The sequence below is a fragment of the Leguminivora glycinivorella genome, chromosome 1, assembly GCF_023078275.1.
Source record: "Leguminivora glycinivorella isolate SPB_JAAS2020 chromosome 1, LegGlyc_1.1, whole genome shotgun sequence".
Taxonomy (NCBI): domain Eukaryota; kingdom Metazoa; phylum Arthropoda; class Insecta; order Lepidoptera; family Tortricidae; genus Leguminivora; species Leguminivora glycinivorella.
Genome location: NC_062971.1, coordinates 23,614,242 through 23,637,010, shown reverse-complemented (window position 1 = coordinate 23,637,010; position 22,769 = coordinate 23,614,242). Strand labels below are relative to the sequence as shown.

Genomic DNA, 22,769 nt, shown 5'->3' with positions numbered 1-22,769 from the left:
AAAGTAGGTGAAATCCAGAAAAGTTCATATGAGATTTTAGTCTTAAAATTGGATCAGGAATATGCTGTTAAAATCTCTCACAATGCTCACGAGCACCGTGTATACCTACCTACCTTCGTAGCTTGGTGGTAAAAGGAGAGTAGTAGGTATACCACAGATGTCATATATACCATAGATCAGGCAAACGTATCTACCTACTTAGCGTGTCAAATGAACTCAGTGAAATCCACTGAGTTGTCCGCCTCCAATCGCAGCTTGCAGCTTTCGGGCGTCGATTTTTGTAAGTTGAAGTCAACAAAAACATTAAATATGCCTCGTTACGTGATATTTAATTGCAACAACACAAAAATTATGAACACTCAAGGGCCTGAGACATATTTAAAATCACAGGCAAGTATCAAGTTCAGTACAAAATTTGACACGCTCGGCCGCCATACAAATAGATGAACTTGTTTCTTCTATCTAAATCTAATTCTGTGAGGTATACAATATTTATTTATTTTATTTATTTAATCTTTATGCACAAAGAAAATACAATTGTACACAAGGCGGACTTAATGCTATAAGGCATTCTCTACCAGTCAACCTTCGGGCAAAACAGAGAAATTGTAGGCGGTGCAACATTAAAAATTATATTAAGAACAAAATAGTTAAGTTATTTGCACAATATTATTAAGCTAACCTATATGTAATATATAAAATAATAAACATACTTACACACAGATAATAATATACATACATACTATATATTTAAATACATAAAAAATACATACATACATATGACATCAGATGAAACTTACAAAAATGAAATACTAAGGATTTGTCATTTGATTTAGTGGAAACGACAGACAAGGAGAGCCCACAACAGATAACGGAATCAGGCTGATATTGTTCTGAGAAGAAGTATACCATATTTAAAAAGACTCTAAAAACGATGTTTCCGCTTACTTGGTTGACCTTATACTATTTATTTTGTTAATAAAGACCAACACGTGAGAACCTACGCGAGCTAAACTAAATCATCCTCACCGTACTTAAATAAGATGTATATGACGCTGGATGTGCTCCTGGATATTGTCGGATTTCGTGCGGATTAGCCATATTCGCTTGTTACCGTAATAACGGGGGTAACGGAGGTAAATAAGGTAAATTTCATACATTACATACTTGTACACGTGGCATTAATTTTGGAACGAGGAGGAAATCCTTTAAAAAGAAGGCTGTCAATTTGTCATTTATTTTTAGGGTTCCGTACCAAAGAGGTACAAAAAGAACCCTTATGGTGCCGCTCTGTCCGTCTGTCTGTCTGTCACATTACTAAATATCTCGAGAACTACTTATGCTATCGCTTTGAAATTTGGAATATTTATGAACATCGTGAACCTCTACAATTTTAAAGTATTTTTTTTTTAATTTGTTAATATTAATTATAGAAAATAGCCAAAATGAAAGAGGGCAAACTATAACTATCAAGTTACTAGATCAAGTGTGGTATCGTTAGAAAGAGCTCAAACTGTACATATCAAAACTATTTTTTATAATTTTTTTGTTGCGGAAAAAAATCGTTTTTTGAACGAAAATGTAAAAAAAAATACTTCATCGCATTTTTCTTGATATATATTAATAAGGTCGGGTCAGGATCAGGAGCATCCGTCCTGACGACAATGTTGTACCTAACGTAAACTATTGAAGTCGAATTGTCTTGATTTTTTTTTTTGGACGCTGTTTAGTAATAAAATTGTATATTAAATATTACATGTTATGTAGGAAATTGAGTCTTGAGGGATTCAGTTAAGTCTGTAGAGTTATATAAGTAACATTTCATGATAAAACTATTCAAAGTTTGTACGGAACCCTCGGTGGGCGAGTCCGACTCGCATTTGGCCGGTTTTTTTATTTGCATGCAATGTTACACATGTAAATATGTACGGGATAAATTTTGAGAGTCAATCACTTTCTTTAAATATAAAGCATTAAATTTTATCCACAAGAAGGCAAAGTAATTTCTTACAAACGTGTTTCACTTGGTGGCAGAACTTGTTTAACCTACGTGCCTTGAAACCCTCACAACGCTCAAAATTCCACATTATGAACTTTTCACACGTTCTGTAAAGCAACAAGGACGCACCGACGCGATGAGATAGATATGACACTGCTGTTGCTACTTAGGCCTGCTGCTGTTCTTAGTCTTTTTCCTCTACAACGCGGCAAAACGCAGAGATCGGCTACGAGCGTAGCGCTACGAATAGATTGAAAGGGAATTCACGGGCCGCGCAAAAACGTCTTTTCATACAAACGTAAGTAAGTAACACTCATTTTCCTCGATAATAAAATAATTGACACAAATAGATAAATACATAATTATAGGCAAATAGGCATACTATAAAGGCTTATTCTTAAAATAAATTTTCTAGTCACAGTAGTTATATGTACATCGTACTGCCATCTTTCGACAACATTGAGAACCTTAGTTGACAACATGACCTATAATATTTTTCACCGATGTGTTAAAATTGTACAAATATTAGTCTATGTCACCATGTAACCGAGTACCGACTACCGACCTAAGGAGTGGCGCTACGCCATTTAAACGAGTAGAGTATGTTCGGAAAGTGAAGAGTCGTGGAATGTATTGGTCCCCTATACATTTCACGACTCTTCACTTTACACAGACTATAAATACCAAATACACATTACCGAACAGACTATAAATTTTTCTTGGTTTAAATTTCCGAGGTAGGACCGTCGAGCGTAGTAATTAGCTTTGGTTAATTTATGTATAATATTTATACTTCGAACTACATACCTACTTCTGTACCTATACAAAAATACCATGGGGTGCTGAATGGAAATTGAGGACAACAGAACTAAGAACAGTTAAAAGATATAATTCAAAAATTTATACACCTACCTATCAAATAAACAATCCAAAAGTCTAATCCTCGAAAAAGAAGTATCTGACGTGTTTAGCGCCGGGGTCGAAGTAGTCGTTGTGAGGCAGGTCGAAGGAAGAGAGTGTGGCCTTGAAGAAGTGCCTGGTGAAGTGAATGGCCTCTTGAGGGCGCAGGGAGAGAAGGGCTTGCAGGTAGTCGCGCACAGCGTTGGTCAGAGCACTGGACTCTGACGTGTAGCGAGCGCCCTCTGATGTCCGCGCGCTCTGAATAAAAAACACCGATATCATTATTACAGAGTAGTATACACGTATAAATTGTGGCGCCTAAGAATAGGCTATAGTTAAAATAAAATATTTTATACCATGCACGAAATAAAGCATCAGATTATAAGAAAAACATGCACAGATTAAGTTATTTTTAAACCAATTTCTATTTAATAAGTAAGGTAGAAATATATAAAGTAACTGAGTTGACCGTGACGTCACTCAATTCGATTTCATATAAATTCCATATTGGCAAGTCGTTCAAATTCGTTTTGACAGTTCTTAAAAAGAAGCTGATTTGACTAGGATGCAAGTAGCCTATTATTAAACTAGTGGCTCTGGGAGCTGCAGTGTAGGGCTTCGTGACATACTTAGAAAACGTGAAAGTGAAAAATGCTTAGTTATTAAAGTCATTATTACAGTCGAGTCACGATAGTCTTAAGCGCCATATACGGTATTCGATCTTTTCGAAAAACTGGATTGACAAAAAAATTATAGAATCTGGTTACAAAATTTCATTAGAATCCGTTGAGAATTGCGACCTGTAGAGGAGAACATCCGAACATACAAAAGCAAATCGAGTTAAAACATGGACCTCGTACGCTGACGCCACAGTATAATAAAGAGTACACAGATAGAAAAGATATTTTAATTTAAGACGGAAAACTCTCTCAAACACTGTTATTTAAAAGGAATAATATAATTCTTCATCTAATAACATGGTCTTAACCTAAAGGGATATTCCTTTTTCAAAGAAGAATCAAAATTGTTCAGTCGTAACTTTATATACATTTGGTACAAATAGGACAGATTTGAATCAAAGAAGTATTTATTTGCAACAAAATATTACACCGTTTTAGTATGAATATGCTAGTTCTTAAAAAACGTCTTTGGTTCAAGTAACCTTTATCAAAGCAAAAATAAAAACCTGTTAAAAGAAGATTCACCACAATTTAACTACAAGAATTCTGCGTTTTTAATAGGAAATCATAATTTCTTAATTTAACTTTTACGTTCTACAGTCAAGACATAAAAGTTTAAATAAAAAAAATACACGGTTTTACGTCAAGATTTAGTTCAATCTTGGCTTGATTTTAATAGTTCTTGATTTGATGCTTTGCAACTCCATTCAAAGTTCCAGAATAACTTAAAACAAAAATAAACACAGATTTATGTCAAGATTTATTAAGTTCTTGGCTTTGTGTCACAAATTCTTGATTTAACGTCTACAAGCTCCATTTGAGAATCAACAAGTTCAAATCAAAAAATATCAAGGTTTTACTTCAAGATTTAGAACAATCTTGGCTTGATTATAATAATTCTTGGTTTGATGCTTATAGACTTCATTCATAATTCGAGCAGGTTTTAAATAAAAAATCAACACGGACTTAGGTCAAGATTTATTACATTCTTGGCTTCATATCACAAATTCTTGATTTAATGCCTACAAGTTCCATTTGAGAATCAACACGTTTAGATCGAAAAATAATAAAGTTTTGCTTCAAGATTTAGTTCGCGCGCCGAGCGGCGACACCGGTTTAGTTACCAAAAAACCCGCTAGATGGCGCTGACCCCAGCCCATAGAATTCGTACATCGCGGTGTTAAGATTTTTCCCGATTTGGTTAGGCTCGCCGGTTGGAACTTGATATGTATCGAATCATAGGAATACAAATTCCGACATAATAGCCCCCTGCTTCCCTCTGGGAACTACGCGCTATTATTGAGGACTATCCTAAACGTGCTTCCGCTCCAGTTCTCTCTCTCTAACTGGCTGGGGAACTCGTCTTCGTTCTGAGTTATAAGCTTGTAACGTACGGGTTATTGAACATAATACACACCTCTCACGTCATTTCGGCTTTCCCTTCTCTCCCCGCGCGCACCCCCGCTACAAACATTATTTACTCAATCTAAGAAATATAAAATTTCATTTCAAGAAATTATATATTTTAAATGAAATAAGATAAATTACATCCAAGAAGTAAGTATATTTGGTTTAACACGTTAAACGCCAATGTAAATTTTGATTACTTTCGTTTGAGCCGCGTTGGTCACCGGTGACCGGCACTAACACTCTCTGTTTAAGCCATGGGGGTCACCGGTGACCGCGATGTAGGTTCATCTTTGATCGGCTGTTTTGAACTCACGGACACTATTATATGGGAAAACTCTATTTGACATATACGGCGTGACCTCATGGAATAGTTTGCACGCTTTGGTTCTCGTTTGTACCTATTGATAGACGAGATAGAGCCAGTGCATTCCAATTGGAATGTATCCATTGGTTATTGTAATAAAAACAATATTATATTGTTAGTAAGCATTAATAACCCGACTTATTTTTTACTAAGAAATTAAATAAAACACAAAACTTATGAAACGAACAATTTAAAAGTTCAATTTAATATAATACACATACTCTATAAATCTGCTTGCCCTAGCTGGACCTTCTTTTTTAGCCAATCTATGAGCTACTCTTCTAGCTCTTGGAGCAGGACTAGCAGGAGGCTGTATTGTTGTTGCCATTTTATTATTCATATTATCACCATAACACTATTATATCTAAATCATATGTACTAAACACAGTCACAAAATGATATGGTCAGATGATTGAGGTGTCATCTTTTCTACAAGAAAGTCCAAGACTAACTGACTTACTTACACAGTTTTGTAGGGAATATAAATACAAAATATTCAATTGAAAAACGTTTACGAGTGTAAAAAATAAGAGCAGTAATAAAAGATAAACGCTGATGTACTTCCCAAAAATGTAATTCCAAACATATGTCGTTGCAAAAATAGCAGAAAAGCGTCGGCATAATCAAAGGTACACCGCGTGGCAATAAAAAAATGTTTTTACACAAATACACAGGTGTTAGAAAAGAAACAAAAGAAGCAAATAAAATGCATTTATAAAGTTTAATTGGGGAAAGTTAATAATGTGAAGTTTATTTTGAGAATTTGACAAAAAATCATCATGTAAAAAATGGTAAAAATATAAAATTTCATATGGCCTAACTGATACACGAAGTGCCGGACACATGGTGTCCACCATGGCGTTTAACGTGTTAAGATACTTACTGTTTCACCCCAAGAAACATTAAATCTAACTTCAAACATGTAAATCTTCATCTAATACCGTCAGAACTTTTAAAATGAAAAATGTATATATTTGGTGTAAGTAACTAATTGTTTCACCCCAAGAAACATTAACTTTTACTTTAATTATGCATAACTCTTAAGAGGGGGTCGTACGAAATCCTCGAAAAGAGCATTCGGCGTTTAACAAATGCTGCTTACATTTCTCAATAAAATGGAATAAAATAAATGTAGTTATTATCTTAAAGAGTGTGTCTACAACTTTTGACTATTCAGAATCTCTAATTATTAAGGGTATAATAAATAAACCCACGCAAAGTTGACCCAAAATGAGAAAAAAGTATGTCGCCGTTTAGTAAACTTTGTTAAAAAAATTCAATACTTTAGTTATAACATTACGTGATTCTAAAAGCCAGATAAATGGACTAGAAGTTTTGAGGTTTTTTATATTTTTCCTCTCAAAGGCAACACAGAAATTTTACCTTAAATTTAAACTATCGTAAAATTTCCATACATTCGCCATTGCTGTCAGAATTCTCCTTTCGATTAGACGCCGTGAGCGGCTCATCGGAGGCAGACGTGTCGCCGGTCGCTCCGTGTTGACAATTAAATTTGACAAATATTTTGACAGAAAATAGTGTACGTACACGAAAAACCATACCAGTGTAAAACTGTGCTCAAAATAAATAGGGTAAATCAAATATGTCAGGTGGAGATCCAATCTCATTTAAAGTTTAAAGGTGCATGGCTTGTGCATAAAAAATAAATAAAAATATATCACATTATTAAAGAAAATAACGAACACAACCGAATGAGTATAAATTATTTCATTCTAGTTCGGTTAAATTGAAAAAAGTTTCATGTTTTCTTTTACTCATTGGAATACATTTTCATTACGCTGGTATTAACAGTACGTCATTTTAAAAATATATATGACAGCACCTACGTCAAATTTTGTCAACCAAACTTCACAGGTTGTATGTAAACAATTACAATTTAATTTATCCATACATATTTAGATACTTATTAATCGATTCTTACTTAGAATAGAAAAAAAGGCAATGCGAGCGGGTATAGGTATAGTGCTTCTGGTTCAAATTTAATTGTATATATAAAACAATGTCTCAATTTCATTAAAGATTTACTCTGTGCATACCGCGAACACGTAACCGTAAGTTGAAAACAATAATAAATTATAATATAAAGTACCTAAATACATCGTTGTTTAGAAACCGCTTGTTTTGAATGGCACTTCTCCACTCAACTAGACCATATATTCATGGAATACCAGCTGGTGACCAGCATAAAATGACTATGAACGGCCGTGCAAAAATATCTGATTTTCTATAGGGGGCCATAAGTATATGACGACATGTTCCCGGCAAAAATTGGTGATGCTCCGTGACCGTCAAAAACATCGTCTCTCTTTCTAGCGTCTCGCGAGCGTAGCGTCGGGCCAACTGTATGGAAAAAGCCGCCGCGTCAGCCCGGCTTAGTCATACAGTTGGCCCGACGCTACGATCGCAAGACGGTAGATGTGAGAGGGTCCTTATCCGGATAAATATCTGATCGGGTCGCTTAAAATTTTTTGATTTGATTCCTTATAAAAACCTAAATTACACTCTCATCCGCATAAATATCTATCCATTGTTAAAGCAAATATATATCTTACGGGCTAGAAATCATTAATATGTAATTAATTTGCAATAACAAACCCTACTTAGTTGCCTTACAGCCGTAAGTTGTATGAGGTGATTTGACAGTTCATGAAAACGGTGTAGACTTATTGTCATTGGATATGTCTGTCTCATCTGTTTTTAAATTATGACAAGTAAACTTATTATATTAGTCATACTTGTTATGGAGAATTTTTGGCCAAAAGCTGCACTTTTGGATGGAAGCAAGCCGCTTTGCATGGTGATAGTAGACATCATAGTAAACGATTTTTTCCGAGGATATCGAAATTTCATCCCTTAGGAAACCGAGCGTAGTGAGGTGTTTTATGAAAATAAAAAAAATTCTATCTTTTTATTGTATCGTCCGATTTTGACAAAACGTATCTCAAATGAAATATATTGCTTTATATAATTAAAAAAAAATGAAACAAAAATTATTTTAAAAAAGTAAGAAAAAAATTAAAAAAAGTAAATTTACGTCTCGCACTGAATAACTTCAAATAATGACAGACAAAATGTACAATGTCGATATATGAGTTTTTTTAAATCAAAGACAGATAAATTCATAGTTGAAAACTAAAGACCACATCGAAATCGGATTAGCATTTCTTAAGATACAAGTTGCCAAAGTTGGGAAAATTTGCTTTATATGGCCACTTTGAAATTCCTTTGCCAGAAAGTCAGAAATAATATATTTTTCTTACACAGAAAAGTACATAGTGATAGTAGAACTCAAAATAATGTAAAAAATTCCGAGGATATCATAATTTCATCCCTTAGGACGACGAGCGTAGCGAGCTCTGTTACGAAAACCGAAAAAAAAAATCTAATTTTTTTGTGCGTCATCCGCTTTTGACAAAACATATTTCAATTGAAAGGTATTGCTCATGTAACTTAAAAAAAAATATTGAAAAAAATTGGGAAAAAAATGTAAAAGTTTAAAAAAAAACTTAAATTTTCGTATCACACTGAATAACTGCAAAAAACGGTAGACACGATGTATAATATCGATATATGATTTTTTTAAATTTAAGACAAATAGATTCATGATTATAAACTAAAAACCGAATCGAAATGTCTATTACCAATGCATACTTATAACTGTAAGAAAAATATAATGTTTCTGACTTTCTAGCTAAGGAATTTATAAGCGACCATATAAACAAACTAAGCCAACTTTGACAACTCGTATCTTAAAAACTACTGATCCGATTTCAATTCGGTTTTTAGTTTATAATCATGAATCTATTTGTCTTTAATTTAAAAAATTCATATATCGAGATTATACATCGTGTCTACCGTTTTTTGCAGTTATTCAGTGTGATACGAAAATTGAAGTTTTTTTTAAAAAAATCTTACATTTTTTTTCCAATTTTTTTTTCAATATTTTTTTTAAGTTACATAAAGCAATACCTTTCAATTGAAATATGTTTTGTCAAAATCGGACGACGTACAAAAAAATTAGATTTTTTTTTCGGTTTTCGTAACAGACCTCGCTACGCTCGTCGTCCTAAGGGATGAAATTATGATATCCTCGGAATTTTTTATTTTATTTTGAGTTCTGCTGTCACTATGTAATTTTCTGTGTAAGAAAAATATATTATTTCTGAGTTTCTGGCAAAGGAATTTCAAAGTGGCCATATAAAGCAAATTTTCCCAACTTTGGCAACTTGTATCTTAAAAAATGCTAATCCGATTTCGATGCGGTTTTTAGTTTTCAACTACGAATTTATCTGTCTTTGATTTAAGAAAACTCATATATCGACATTGTACATTTCGTCTGTCATTCTTTGAAGTTATTCAGTGCGAGACGTAAATTTACTTTTTTTATTTTTTTTTACTTTTTTTATAATTTTTTTTTTAATTTTTTTTTAAATTACATAAAGCCAAGCAATTACATTACCTTTCATTTGAGACACGTTTTGTCAAAATCGGACGATACAATAAAAGGATAGAATTTTTTTCATTTTCATAAAACACCTCGCTACGCTCGGCTTCCTAAGGAATGAAATTTCGATTTCCTCGGAAAATATCGTTTACTAAGACGTCTACTATCACCATGCAAAGCGGCTTGCTTCCATCTAAAAGTGCAGCTTTTTTTTTCATAACTAGTATGACTATATTGCAAATCTAGTATCAGAAGCCTTTATACAAGTTTTTATTCAACGTGCCTTGTTAGTAGGTATGTTAGTTTGAGTCAAAACGTAGAAGCTAAATTTGACCCACTTTCCGGTTTCCGATTGAGCTGAAATTTTGCACACATATGTAAATCAAGTGACAATGCAATATTATGGTATCATGGAGCTAATCTGATGATGGAGCAGAAAGGTGATCATAGGAACTCTGTTATGAAACGTCGTATCCCCATTGAGTCAGGGTTTTTTAGAAATGTCTCGGAGAGCAATAGATGATTGTTGAATGAAAGGTAAAGTCGGCGATAATAGCTTGTGCCAAAAATGAAATTTTTGCAAAAAAAAACTTATTATAAATTGGGAGGTGTAATTTTTTATTATCTCTTAAATAGCATTAAGAAGAAAAACCGATCAAGAGCGCGTCAGTGTAGGGTTCCGTAGTTTCCGACATTTTACATAATGACAATTTAATAAATACCGTAATTTGGGGTGAAAAGGGTTCCGGGGGTATATAATGTTATTATATTTCTAATGTATATAATGTTACATATTCCTTCTATTTTCCGCAATCAAAGTAGGAAAATAATATATTTACAGTTTCATGTCTGTCAAAGTTGACGTTCAAATTTATTGGATTTTTACTTATTTTAATCGTTCATTATCCTTTTGAATGTGTATACACTTCTAAAGTTTATGTATAACAGAAAATCTTAAGACATATTTTCATTTTTATAATGGTTCTCATGAAGAAAGCGATGCAACTGTGTTGGGGAATTTTTGCGGGATGAATCCGCGGCCTGAGGGGTGAATGGGATCAGGAATGGGGGGAATCGGGTCGCAAAGGGGGTGAATAGGTTTACGAAGGGGGGGATTAGGGTCGGATGAGGGGTGAATTGGGATGTATGGTATGGTCAATGCTTGTCACATTGTATAAAAGATATATAACTTGTTACCTAAAGTGATATTTTTATGAATGACCTCTCTGTATATGGACGCAATTTATACGTCAATGTATTGCTTCGTAGTTAGACTAGATACAATAAATTAACACTTAGAAATATTAATCACACTTCTGTCAACCTCTACGTTTCTACTTAAGTCCGCAAAAATCACCCATGGTTGCTATAATATAAACGGATTACTTTAAAATAAAAATCATAAGTATGAAACTATACAACTAGGGAAGAAATAAAATTATTTTTAACCGACTTCAAAAAAGGAGGAGGTTCTCAATTCGACTGAATGTTTTTTTTTTTTTGTATGTATGTTACTCGATATCTCCGAGAATTGTGGACCGATTTGCAAAATTTTTTTTTTTGATCGTACGGGTATAATCCCGAGATGGTCCCATTGGCACCAAGTCAGGGTCTGATGATGGGATCCTGGAGAAATCGAGGGAAATCTTCAAATGTTATAGGCACATGTAATGTTTTTAGTGTATTTTTCAAAGGTACACTAGTATTTACGCCTGATGGTAATAATTTTATGTGGCTGAGCTGATGATGGAAGGTCAACTCCTCAATGGTTAGGAGTTAAAGGATAATTCTTTCACTAGTGTGCATATATTCGGACTGATACATATAATATCAATAGGAACCACTAAAAATCAACAAATAAATAAACTTTTTACCAAAAAAAAAAAATAAAACCGCCTTCAAAAATAAGCGCGTTACAAAACACGTAGAAACTAAAAAGCAAAAAATAATAAACCTTTGAATTCAGATTTCTTATCGTATTGCAATAATCTAAACATCCAAATTATAAACAAATCAATTATTTTTGGAGTCGGTACCAGCCTGTGTATGGTTGGGTGGGGCAAACAGGCAATAGCAAGGCGACGAACAGGTCTGGTACCGACTACAAAAATAATTGATTTGTTTATAATTTGGATGTTTAGATTATTGCAATACGATAAGAAATCTGATTTCAAAGGTTTATTATTTTTTGCTTTTTAGTTTCTCCGTGTTTTGTAACGCGCTTATTTTTGAAGGCGGTTTTTTTTTGTTAAAAAGTTTATTTTATTGAATAATTTTTGATTTGTTCTTTTTCAAGTTCATATAAATAATAAATTTTAAATTCGCTCAAAGGTTGGATGAGATCCCTTATAGGGATAAGATCGCCTTTGTACGTCATAACTATACTGTATTTTTATGTCCTAACTTGTCTTATGTACAATAAAGTGTCCACATACATACATACATATATTTAAATAGATATCATACACGAAAGAAAAAAACGACAAGGCCCACGGTGGCTGAGCCGGAAATCGAACCCGGGCCTTCAGCTTACGCAGCTAACGTTATTACCACTAGGCCACCAGGCCAGGTTAAAAAAACCGGCCAAATGAGAATCTATTTTCGCACAATTGTAAAACTAAATTATTTTTACTAGTTACCTCCAAAATACCAATTAAAATTGGGCTACATAGTACATCGTTTTCTGAAGATTTTGGGTTCATGGGGTCGGAACGGGTATAAACTAACGTAATTTATAGTGAATATGGCCAAAACCGACTTTTGAACGTCGATAGCAGTTTTTTTATATGTGCCATGCTAATTTTTTACACAAAAAATCTTCCGACAGTGTGAACTTTGGTTTGTCTTTGAAAATATGACGTTTTATTTAGTAATTTTCGCTCACCCTAACGTTGGGGTGAATAGGGTCGGGAAGGGGGTGAATAGGGAAAAGTGCTAGGGTTGACTCTTTCGGATTGCGAACAAAATATCACGTGTCATATGTCACGAGCATATTATATTTATTTGACCAAAAAAATAAGGATTTAATATGTTATGAGTAGTCGGTAATGAAATCTACACATATCATAACGCTTAACCAACCTCTATAGTTAGATGGTGCTCTGACGCGGTGAATAAGTAAGTATGGTCGTGGGCAGTGCGGATAACGTGTCAAAATAAAAGCATAGTTTGTTGCTATTTTTCATGTTTAAATAAACTTCTAAACTAACGAAGTGGGTATTAAAGTAAAAGGTTCACAGTGAATATTAGCTTGCCAGAAATGTGTTTATCTATACCATTGTATTGAATTTTGTATCATAAAGTCAAACTAGGTATTTACTACTAATGATTTACTCTGTGGGGTGTCTTTGATCACTTGCATGGGGTAACATTGACCATAATGACACATAGTTGATTATTGTCTGATTATGTCACGGTACTTGTTGAGTTGAGGCTGATAATTGGATCTCTTCTTATGATAAATATTGAAACAATTGCAAATAAAGTTGGTTTTTTGAAGATGGTAATTTTTATTCTTGATCAAAGTAACCTCAAAATAGCGTTAAAGAGTTGTAATATTTGACTTTGCGAACCATTTTTTTTATCTTTTCTTGAGATAAAATACTTTTGTAAGGAATTACATTCGATTATCATTAAAAAAAATATAGTGTATCAAAGTAACCCCAATGTCAGTTTAAGTTTGATCACATCTTTTTTTTTTCTGCGTACATTATTTTATTTATTTATTTATTCTTTATTGCACATAAAACACTAAGTACAAATGGTGGACATAATGCCTTAAGGCCTTCTCTACCAGTCAACCACTGGGTTAAAAAGAAACATTTGATACGTGCAGGCATCGTGACAGAAAACAATAATCCTGATATCACTTATTTTGTTACCTTTTTAGATTTTTAGCAGGAAAAGACTTAAAAAGTTGATGGTCCCATTTTTTTCTTTCTTAGTTACGTTACGTTGACCAATTTTGGAATTTATAGTTCTCTTACTCCTACATTTAATGGGTAAAAATACCCATTAAATGTAGAAACTAGAGAAGTTTAAATTCCCAAATCGGTCAATGTAACCCCAGTTTACGGTAGACACCGTCAACCTATTCTAATAATTATCTTTTTATTTGAAAGAAAATTCGTTACGATACTAAAATATGCAATCTAAGATAAAAATGCTTTTCATATAGTTAGAAACTTAGTTCAGATTTTTTTTGTACAACTTTTAAAAATTGTTCTACATATCAAGTTCAAAATAATTTTCCTAGAAAGTCTTATTAAAATTCTGCTTTTGAGATTTTTTCATATTTGAGAAAACAGCCCTTATGGCCTGAAATACGGCATACGGCAGTGATATTGACATTGACATATGCTTTTTCGTATTTTGATGGTATTTTGACTGCACTGTATTTTTTGCCATGCTAATTTGAACCTTATCTTTGAGCGATGTTTTTTAATTTTCAGTTACATCACAGATGTTTATGACATGACATCTAGGTATTTAGCCATTTAAAAGAAACTACAAGGGGCTTTACAGACGTGGCGACTGCAACTGGTACAGGGCCTAAGCCATAATTTAAAATTATATTGTGATTTTTATATGTATTTGTGTTTTATTTAATACTAAGTATGAGTTTCAACATTTTCAACTCAAGGAACTGAAATTAAGAGAAGAGACTCGGAAATTGGGTAAGATCAAGAGTCTGATGCAGATGGCGATGGCGGTATCGGTATTGGATAAGATATGCGATACTAGCTCTGTACTCTATTCATTAGGTTTAATTTTATACACATGCTTTATTTTTGTATTAAAATAAATGATAAAAAACCTAACGACCAAAAAGAATAAAGAAAATATCTGATAGTCTTTAATACAACCCGTATATACGTAATGCGCAGCACAGGCAGGCAATTATGGTCGCGCGATAAGTGATAAAATAGCAGGCCGTCCCTATCGCACTATTTCTAAGTGCGATAGGGACGGCCTGATATTTTATCGTCTATCGCGCGACCATGCTTCCGTACAGGCCTCTGAAGACCTGCAGGGCAATCATGGTCGCGCGATAAATGATAAAACATCGTGCCGTCCCTATCGCACTTACAAATAGTGCGATAGGGACAGCCTGATGTTTTATCATTTATCACGCGACCATAATTGTCTGCCTGGAGGTATCGGCCTTCACACGCGTCTTTGATTAATGTTTTGCAGAGATAGGCAGGCTGACGATTTTTTATCTAAATGTAGAAAAGTAACGCAAAATGAAGTGCAAAGTAATTTGAAATACACCTAGGTAAACAATCAACTGGGTAAGGAACGTTATCTACATATTTAGGTAAGTAAATTAAATTCACATGAGACATGAACAGAGAAGGAAAGCTAGATGACGCGTATTCTTTCTCTGTCTTCTTGTATGCTACCCTTTTTAGAGTTTTAATTTCTCGAAGGAGGTCAGTAGTTGACTACAAACTCAAAATAACACTCTTGAAAAAAATTAAGGGTCACTGACCTTTCACAGTAAATTGAGGTAGTGTGAGTGAAGGGTGTTTGTGTGTGTAATGGGGTAATTTGACAGATTCTGAAAATTCTCCCTGCTCTACCCCCTCTTAACAAATATATTCTTTCACGTTGTATTAAATGAGCCCGAAATAGAGATTGCAGGTAATAAAATTTGCAAATTTGAAAGCTGTGGAGTGAAATGCACCAGAACAATTTCTGCATGCATAATTTAACTTTTCCCGCCAACCATAAAACTGGAGCTAGTTAATCACCGATTAAACTATTTAAAGCCAAAAGCATTCTATCTTCCAGCAAGCTTTCCTTACCTTAAAGTCCAGGTAATCTGACAAAAGCTGTAAGTCTTCACGCCAATATTTACGCAGAGGAGTGTGCTCCTCAATTAAATCCTTTTCTGGGGTAGTTTTCAAAAGCGGATTGATGTGAATGATGTAATTATTATCTGCCCATTCATGGCATATTAAATAACCTGAATAAGGAAATTAATTAAATTACTTATATCAAGAGACACGTGATATTGAATACATTTCCTTATTTACCTCTGAGAGAAAGCACCGTCAGCGTCTGATGAACAATTCCACACGCTTCAATAATATGCCGTTCGACTTTACAGACAAACATCGACTTGCCATTGACGATGGCCTGACTCACGCCATGGCAAACCTGCGAACATTGCCAATATAATAATAGCTTGAGCAAAATGTACAGTGCAGTATGCACTACTACAGCCACATGATTTGACTAGGTATTCGGACCTATTCCTATCCGCATTCGACTCTCAAAAAATATGTGGAGATACGTATCCAGGCCCCGTAGACGAATAGCATGTCTGCAACGTCAAACGCCGCAGAAATGCAATCTATCTCTATCGCTCTTGCGTATTGGCGCAACAGAACTAAGTACACTGCATTTCTGTGGCGTTTGGCGTCACAGAAATGCCATTCGGCTACGGGGCCTGAAAAGCAAAACTAAGCCGACAAATGTTTAGAAAAGTTCCCTACGGTTTATGGCCACTTTTCTGGGCTAGACCAGCAATGCTGACAGAAAATAGGCTCGCTTATATTGTCTATTACGAAAGTAGTATTTAGAATAAAAAATACCTACACCGGTACAAATAAAAAATCTTACATATATGCTTTCGCAAATCAAGCCATCCAACAGGACAGTGTCAGTTTTTATTTTACCCCTGTATCGGGAAAGCGCAAAGTATCTCAATAGGACAATGTTAGCGCCTTCGAGCAAGAACAAGTGCGCATCTTCAAAGCTGTGATAAAACCGTTTCACGACGTTTCGGTCTCCACAAATCTTAGTTATCTTATTATAGTATCCGGTGTCACATATCGCCATGTAACTCTTACGTTCCTTTATCGTATCCTTCTTCTGAATATGTCTGTAATTAATGTAAATACAATATTATGGGTCATCAACTAAGCAACGCAAAGATATTTAAAAGTGAAAAATCTCTGTCTTGGGTGAGACTTGAACTCACGGCCTCTGGAGAGATACTCAACTTCTTAAAATGGCCACCGGAGTTCCAAGTATTGGAAATTCACCAGTTACGAAGCGCTAACCATGCTCATTTTTTAAATTATGATTAGCAGAAACTTATGCAATCGATGTCGCTAGGCTTAGGATGAATTTAAAAGTGGAAAATATTCGCTTGGTGAGACTTGAACTCACGGCTTCTAGATACAGAAGTTTCTGCTAATCATAAGTTTAAAATGTAGATATCAAAGAAATCACTCCAATCACAAATGAAAATAAAAACTTTTAATAATAATGTTCGTTTGACCTTACGAGATCCTTATTTCGTGTCTATCAGAGAACCGTAGATATGTAGGTAGGTATGTATTTTTTTTTTACTATCAACATTAAATGCTTGAAACTCACTCTGTCCTATTCTCCTCCATAGTGTGCAGGTTACAATCCAGAATACTAACTAGCTTAGTGCCAGCTTTAGCTCCTTCTTTTGAAAAATGCGAAGTAACTTGTACGAGAAACTTATCCTTGCTCTCGCCAAGACATTCGACGTTTATGCTCATACCTTATTTAAAAAATATATTATATTATATTATATTATATTATATAAAATGTGACAGCATTGAAAGATTACCTGTATTCTAAAAACTACTTACCCCCGAGAGTACTACAGCAATCTATAGATTCCTTTCTAACATACTTCTTGTATACCGGAGCATCAATTCCAATATCACCGGCACTTGTTTCAGTTCCTACTTTTTCTTCATGTAATCCCAATATTTTAATTTTTTCTCTCTTTTCTTCTTTATGTGATATTTTATCATGTCTTCCATAAGCATAATCAAAATATGTATGACGGGGATCCACGTCATGGCACCATCTATAATTGTGCTTCCCAGCCCTAACTTTTTTCAATTTTAATGGTGAGAGATCGATCGATTGCGGATGACATGTGCAATCTACAGAATTAAATTCTGAACATTTACATTCCAATTCTATCTTTTTGGGCGGGATGTCACAAATACAAGGAGGTATGCATTCACAAATAGAAAAACATTTACAATCTTCAGGATTCCCGCAGGTGCACTCAGTGGGTTTAGGTTCGGGGAAACATTTACAGATCCCTCCTGGTTCCGCATCACAAGTACATATCTGTGGAATAGGGCAGCTACAAATTGATTTCGATTCTTGATTTTCACATATAGGTGGTTCACCCTCTTCTGAGTCACAAACACATGTGTCACGAATGTCACAAACACAAACTATATCACATGTGCAAGGTTGACCCTTTAAACAGAGACAACGTTTTTTTGGTAACGGTTTCTGACAATCGCATGGTATTGTTTCATGTTTTACTGCCTCGTATTCTCCTTCAGCTCCTTCGAAACTACCAAAACTTTCATCATCTTTGCCGTGTCCTGGTTTATGCTTGCACGTGCACACTGGATAAGGGTTGGGCCTTGTAGGATCACAAATACAGGGAATGAGATCATCGCATGGGCACTCTGGTCTAACTTTATCGTCTGGATTACACACGCACGTCTTACTCGGTTTACACGTGCACTCTGGCTTAGGATCACCTTCTTGACATATACATATGCCTTCGGCTTTTGCACAGGTGCATTCACGTAATTCTTCTGCACCGCAATTGCATGGTATCTTAAGAAAACATTTGCATTCCATCGTTTTTGAATCTTGGTGACAAACACAAAACTCTATGCCTTGTTTTACATTTGTATTTATTTGTGGCATTCCATCCACACCCATAATGACACTTGCTTTACTGTTTGTAGGTGGTAAAGGTTTGGTACAGTCCGGAAAGAAAAATGTATGAAAATCATGTTCGACGTCTGCTTGTATTGGTTTTTCAGATTCCACCTCTACTCTATCTGTAATTTCATATTCGGGTTGAGGTTTTTTAGAATCGGTCTTATCGATCTCGCTGTCGGTACTTGAGTGACAAGACCATTCAGAATCAGAATCATCTTCAGCTTTGGCCTCAAAATGACCGCATCCTATTAAAAGCGTCTCGCCAAAGCATATTTTTTCCTTTATGGAGTCATCTGTAACATCAGTTGAAATAGAAACAACAGCTTACCACTACTCACCTACCTTTAATCCACCCTCACCTATGTGTTATTGCTGATTGCATACCTATACAGTACCGGCTAATAATAAATAAATCACCTCTCGAGATGTGCCCGTGCACGAGAAAGTGCCGAAACAAATGAATAAGTATTGCGAGAAAGTGCTCGGTAATATTCTCCTAAACGAAAATCCGAGAAAGCTTAGTACCATAAATGCGAGAAGTGTTTAGTCTGATTTGTTTAGAATTATTTAAGGTTTAATAAATGTTAAGATCAATTTGAAAATGTGCAAAAACTATCCTAAGGGCGACTTTTATATTCGCTCTCAGGAAACTTTCGAGCATGTTCATACTCTGGTATGTCATACTTTCTTAAGCTTTTTTCAGCATTTTGTCCGTTTATCGAACGAAGAAATAATGTTCGATATAGTGCGAAAAGGGTTTCCTTCGTATTTTTACGAAAACGTTCGTATTTGTCAAGTTATTTCAGTCAATGTCAGTAGGTATACCTACATCTTGTACTGAGACTGACTGAAATAGCATGACACGTTCGTACGTTTCCGTAACAATACGAAGGCAAATATTTTCGCACTACATCTGTACCTACCTATATGTATACGAGTAGATTCTTATTCATTTGGATAGGTACTATTTTGTGCGTATATTTTCGTATGTAAAGTTAGTGCTGTAAAGTTGTCTTAAAAAAATATTTTAACTTAGCAATATAACATTCCCATTGCTCTCAAAAAATTCTCGAGAATTTTCTCAGCGTACTTAATGACATAGGTAATGTAAATGTACCGCCTAGTATTTCCGGCAGACAAACTTTAGTCAGGTGGACTCCACAACATAGCTCAAGAGCAAACACCGGTGTGGGGGAACTCGAGGATGTCGAGAGATGTGTTCCACCTCAGTATAATAAAGAGTACTATCGTACTGTATGGCCACTCCCGCTCCCCGCTGAAAGTGCCACCCACCCCCTCTCGGTTACCTCAAAGTTACCGCCTGTCAAATACGCGAATAGTCGACCTGTCATATCTCTCTCATACAAGCATGTTACGCGTTCACCTATTATATACGAGCTTATAATGTGTTTTGAAACGCGCCTCTTTTATATATTTGATCGCCAATGTCCGAGATGTGGCGCCACTGTCACCTCTGCAGCATTTAGCCCTAATACCGACTCCATTCTGGACGACCACCCAAAACAGAAACTTAGAAATAGAAAACCCTCTCCCGCCCTATCCAGTCTGTACCCACCAGGCCACCCTGCACGGGAAGCATGGTCGCGCGATAGACGATAAAATATCAGGCCGTCCCTATCGCACTTACAAATAGTGCGATAGGGACGGCCTGCTATTTTATCGTCTATCGCGCGACCATGCTTCCCGTGCTGCGTTGTCTGATTGCACTGGTAGAACCAGTGGGCGGGGTCTTCAGTACGTCATCAAATTATTATTAGAGAGAGATAGTATTATTATTAGAAAAAAAAACATCTACTTATAAGTACATAATTATGATGCAAGATGCTTGTTCTATACAAGCATATACAAAAAAAATTCATGAATAATTTAATATTGGCAGGTAGGTAGGTACTGTAACGGTATGTGCGGTTTCAACGTGGTTTCAACTCAATCATCAACTCAACATCAACCAATCAACTTTGGTTATCTCGTATTAGTATTGGTACATACTTTTTCGTTTATTTCATAATTATTAAGACTATTATGAGACTACCTACCTACCTCTGTCACTCAAACGTAGGCTCATGGACATGTGTGTACTTCCAGTTCTCACCTACGGTGCTCAAACCTGGTCTTTGACGAAAGCTCAGATGTCCAAACTCGGGGTTTGCCAGAGAGCTATGGAGCGCAGCATATTAAGTGTAAAATTAAGGGATCGGATCCGGAACACCACGCTGCGCTCTAAGACTCAAATAATAGACGTAGCTCGGAAAGCGGCTAAGTTGAAGTGGGACTGGGCTGGCCATGTCTGCCGAATGCCGGACGACTTGTGGGCCAAGATAACCACAGAGTGGGAGCCCCACGAGTCAAACCGGGGATCCGGCAGACCACACCGGCGATGGCGGGATAACCTGGACTCATTTTTGATTGGCTGGCCAGAAATAGCACTAGACAGAGAAGATTGGAAAAAGAGGGGGGAGGCCTTTGCCCAGCAGTGGGACACAGTGGGCTCTGAATAATAATAATAATAATAATAATAAGCCCCCAGGGCAGCTTGTGGCGAGCTGAATGGGAAGTGGCGTCCCTTGGGTCCCATGCCCCCGAGAGTCGGTCAGGCCCCTCCCTCCGGCTTGCCTTCACTGGCCGGCCGGAGTGAACACTGAGCAGGGACCGCAGGACTCTCACCTCTGGCTTGCCTTAACCGGCCGTCCAGAGTGGGGTGCCAGAGCTATATGCTTGCAGGGTGGAAGTGAAATATGCATAAGACGCGAGTTGGCACAGTGGCTGTTTCGTACAGACTGGGTAGAAAGCGGCGCACACCTCTCCACACCCTGAGCCGCTCACGCTATGTTGTGCCCTTGTCGCTCCGTGCGAGCGGCCGTTTTCGGGGACCCATATAGTGAGTTGGCGAGTCACCACCTGCCTATTTTGTCATGTTTTGTAACATATGAGCAAGGCAGGTGCCATAGTTTTTCCGATAGCACCGGTTACCAATCCACTAGCAACTCAACCTAATAGCCCGGTTTCTTTGTGTACATTTTCTTACAATAGTTCTACACTAACCGGGGCTTGTCCTTGGGTGCATTACTATAGTGCGGACAGGGATAATCGCCGGTTAGTGTCACATTACATTTAGATTAAACTGTTCTAAAGGGCCTCTGCGCTGTTGGCTTCGGCCCCACGTATGCCTTACAAAAGTCCGGGACCCCATGGTCCCGAGATATGTAAAGAACAAACATAATAATAATAATTATGAGACTATGATACGTACGTAGTGCACAATGTACAATATGTACAATTTAGCTGGCTAATAACGGTTACTGAAACCATAAATCTGAGACATAGCTTGTACAGGGGCCGAAACTTGCGTTATGCAGTACCTACCTTAATACACTAGCTACTGAAACCTTAGAGACATTATGAAATAGTAATCTTACCTATTTCAAATCGAAATTGTTTCGATAAATCAATTAAAGACACTTTAGGACCCGCAGACATTTTTTTGTTTTTTATTTATATTGTTGATTTCTTTCACATTTCTTTAAGGTATTTGTGACAGACATGTATTGTCATCCATGAAAGTAGGTAAGTGGCCTATAAAACCTTGTCCGTGTTATTTACAAGAGTTGGGTTTGGATGGGACAATCTTTGTATCCAAGATAAATCTTGGCACTAAAAAATGGCACGAAATTCAAATTTCCTATGAGCGAAAAACCTTCGACCCTACGTGTTTAATACACTTTTAAGTGCTATTGCTCTTCCATGATTCCGCCAGCGTTAAGGTTTAGGAAGGCATGCATCTAATGAAGACAATTGGCCGGTGAGCCCTACATTTTTCAAATTTACCGCATTTTTTAGTGCTTAGATTTGGTTCACCGTCTATTTTAAATATTATCATTGTGGAAAATCGCCATTTTTTTTCCCTGATCAACTCGGTCGATTTGATCATCCCGTCTGAACTGGATTTTAAAATGCCACTGTTTGCGTTTAGATAATGCTACTGTTCTAATTGTTTATCACTTCGGAATATTTAAATTGTAATTCAAATAAATATTGTGATCAATTGAACGAAGAATTTCATAAATTTTTTCTTGAATATTGTTGATTATTCTTCATTTTGTACAGTTTTAACATGTTACAGATTACACATTTATAACCCTCAAAACAGACTTTCTTGTAGCATTAACAAAACGATCGAAC

General features: G+C 35.8%; 1 protein-coding gene across 1 annotated transcript; it reads right to left on the bottom strand.

Annotated features, from left to right (window-relative positions):
• Positions 1-2,874: 2,874 nt before the first annotated feature.
• Positions 2,875-22,075, bottom strand: LOC125228571. The gene is made up of 7 exons (XM_048133192.1): positions 22,007-22,075; positions 17,456-18,862; positions 17,211-17,364; positions 16,449-16,710; positions 15,860-15,983; positions 15,629-15,789; positions 2,875-3,157 (listed from the first exon to the last, which is right to left on the bottom strand). The coding sequence occupies exons 1-7, from the start codon at positions 22,065-22,067 to the stop codon at positions 2,936-2,938; spliced, it is 2,391 nt and encodes a 796-aa protein (XP_047989149.1). The 5' UTR covers positions 22,068-22,075; the 3' UTR covers positions 2,875-2,935.
• Between the last annotated feature and the right edge of the window lie 694 nt (positions 22,076-22,769).

Excerpts from the sequence above, each read along its gene's own strand:
- LOC125228571 (XM_048133192.1), bottom strand. The coding sequence starts at position 22,067 with ATGTCTGCGGGTCCTAAAGTGTCTTTAATTGATTTATCGAAACAATTT. Across the intron at positions 17,365-17,455 it reads TTGCTGTAGTACTCTCGGGG|GTATGAGCATAAACGTCGAA; the intron begins GTAAGTAGTTTT and ends TTTTTAAATAAG. Across the intron at positions 15,984-16,448 it reads TGATTTGCGAAAGCATATAT|GTTTGCCATGGCGTGAGTCA; the intron begins GTAAGATTTTTT and ends CAATGTTCGCAG.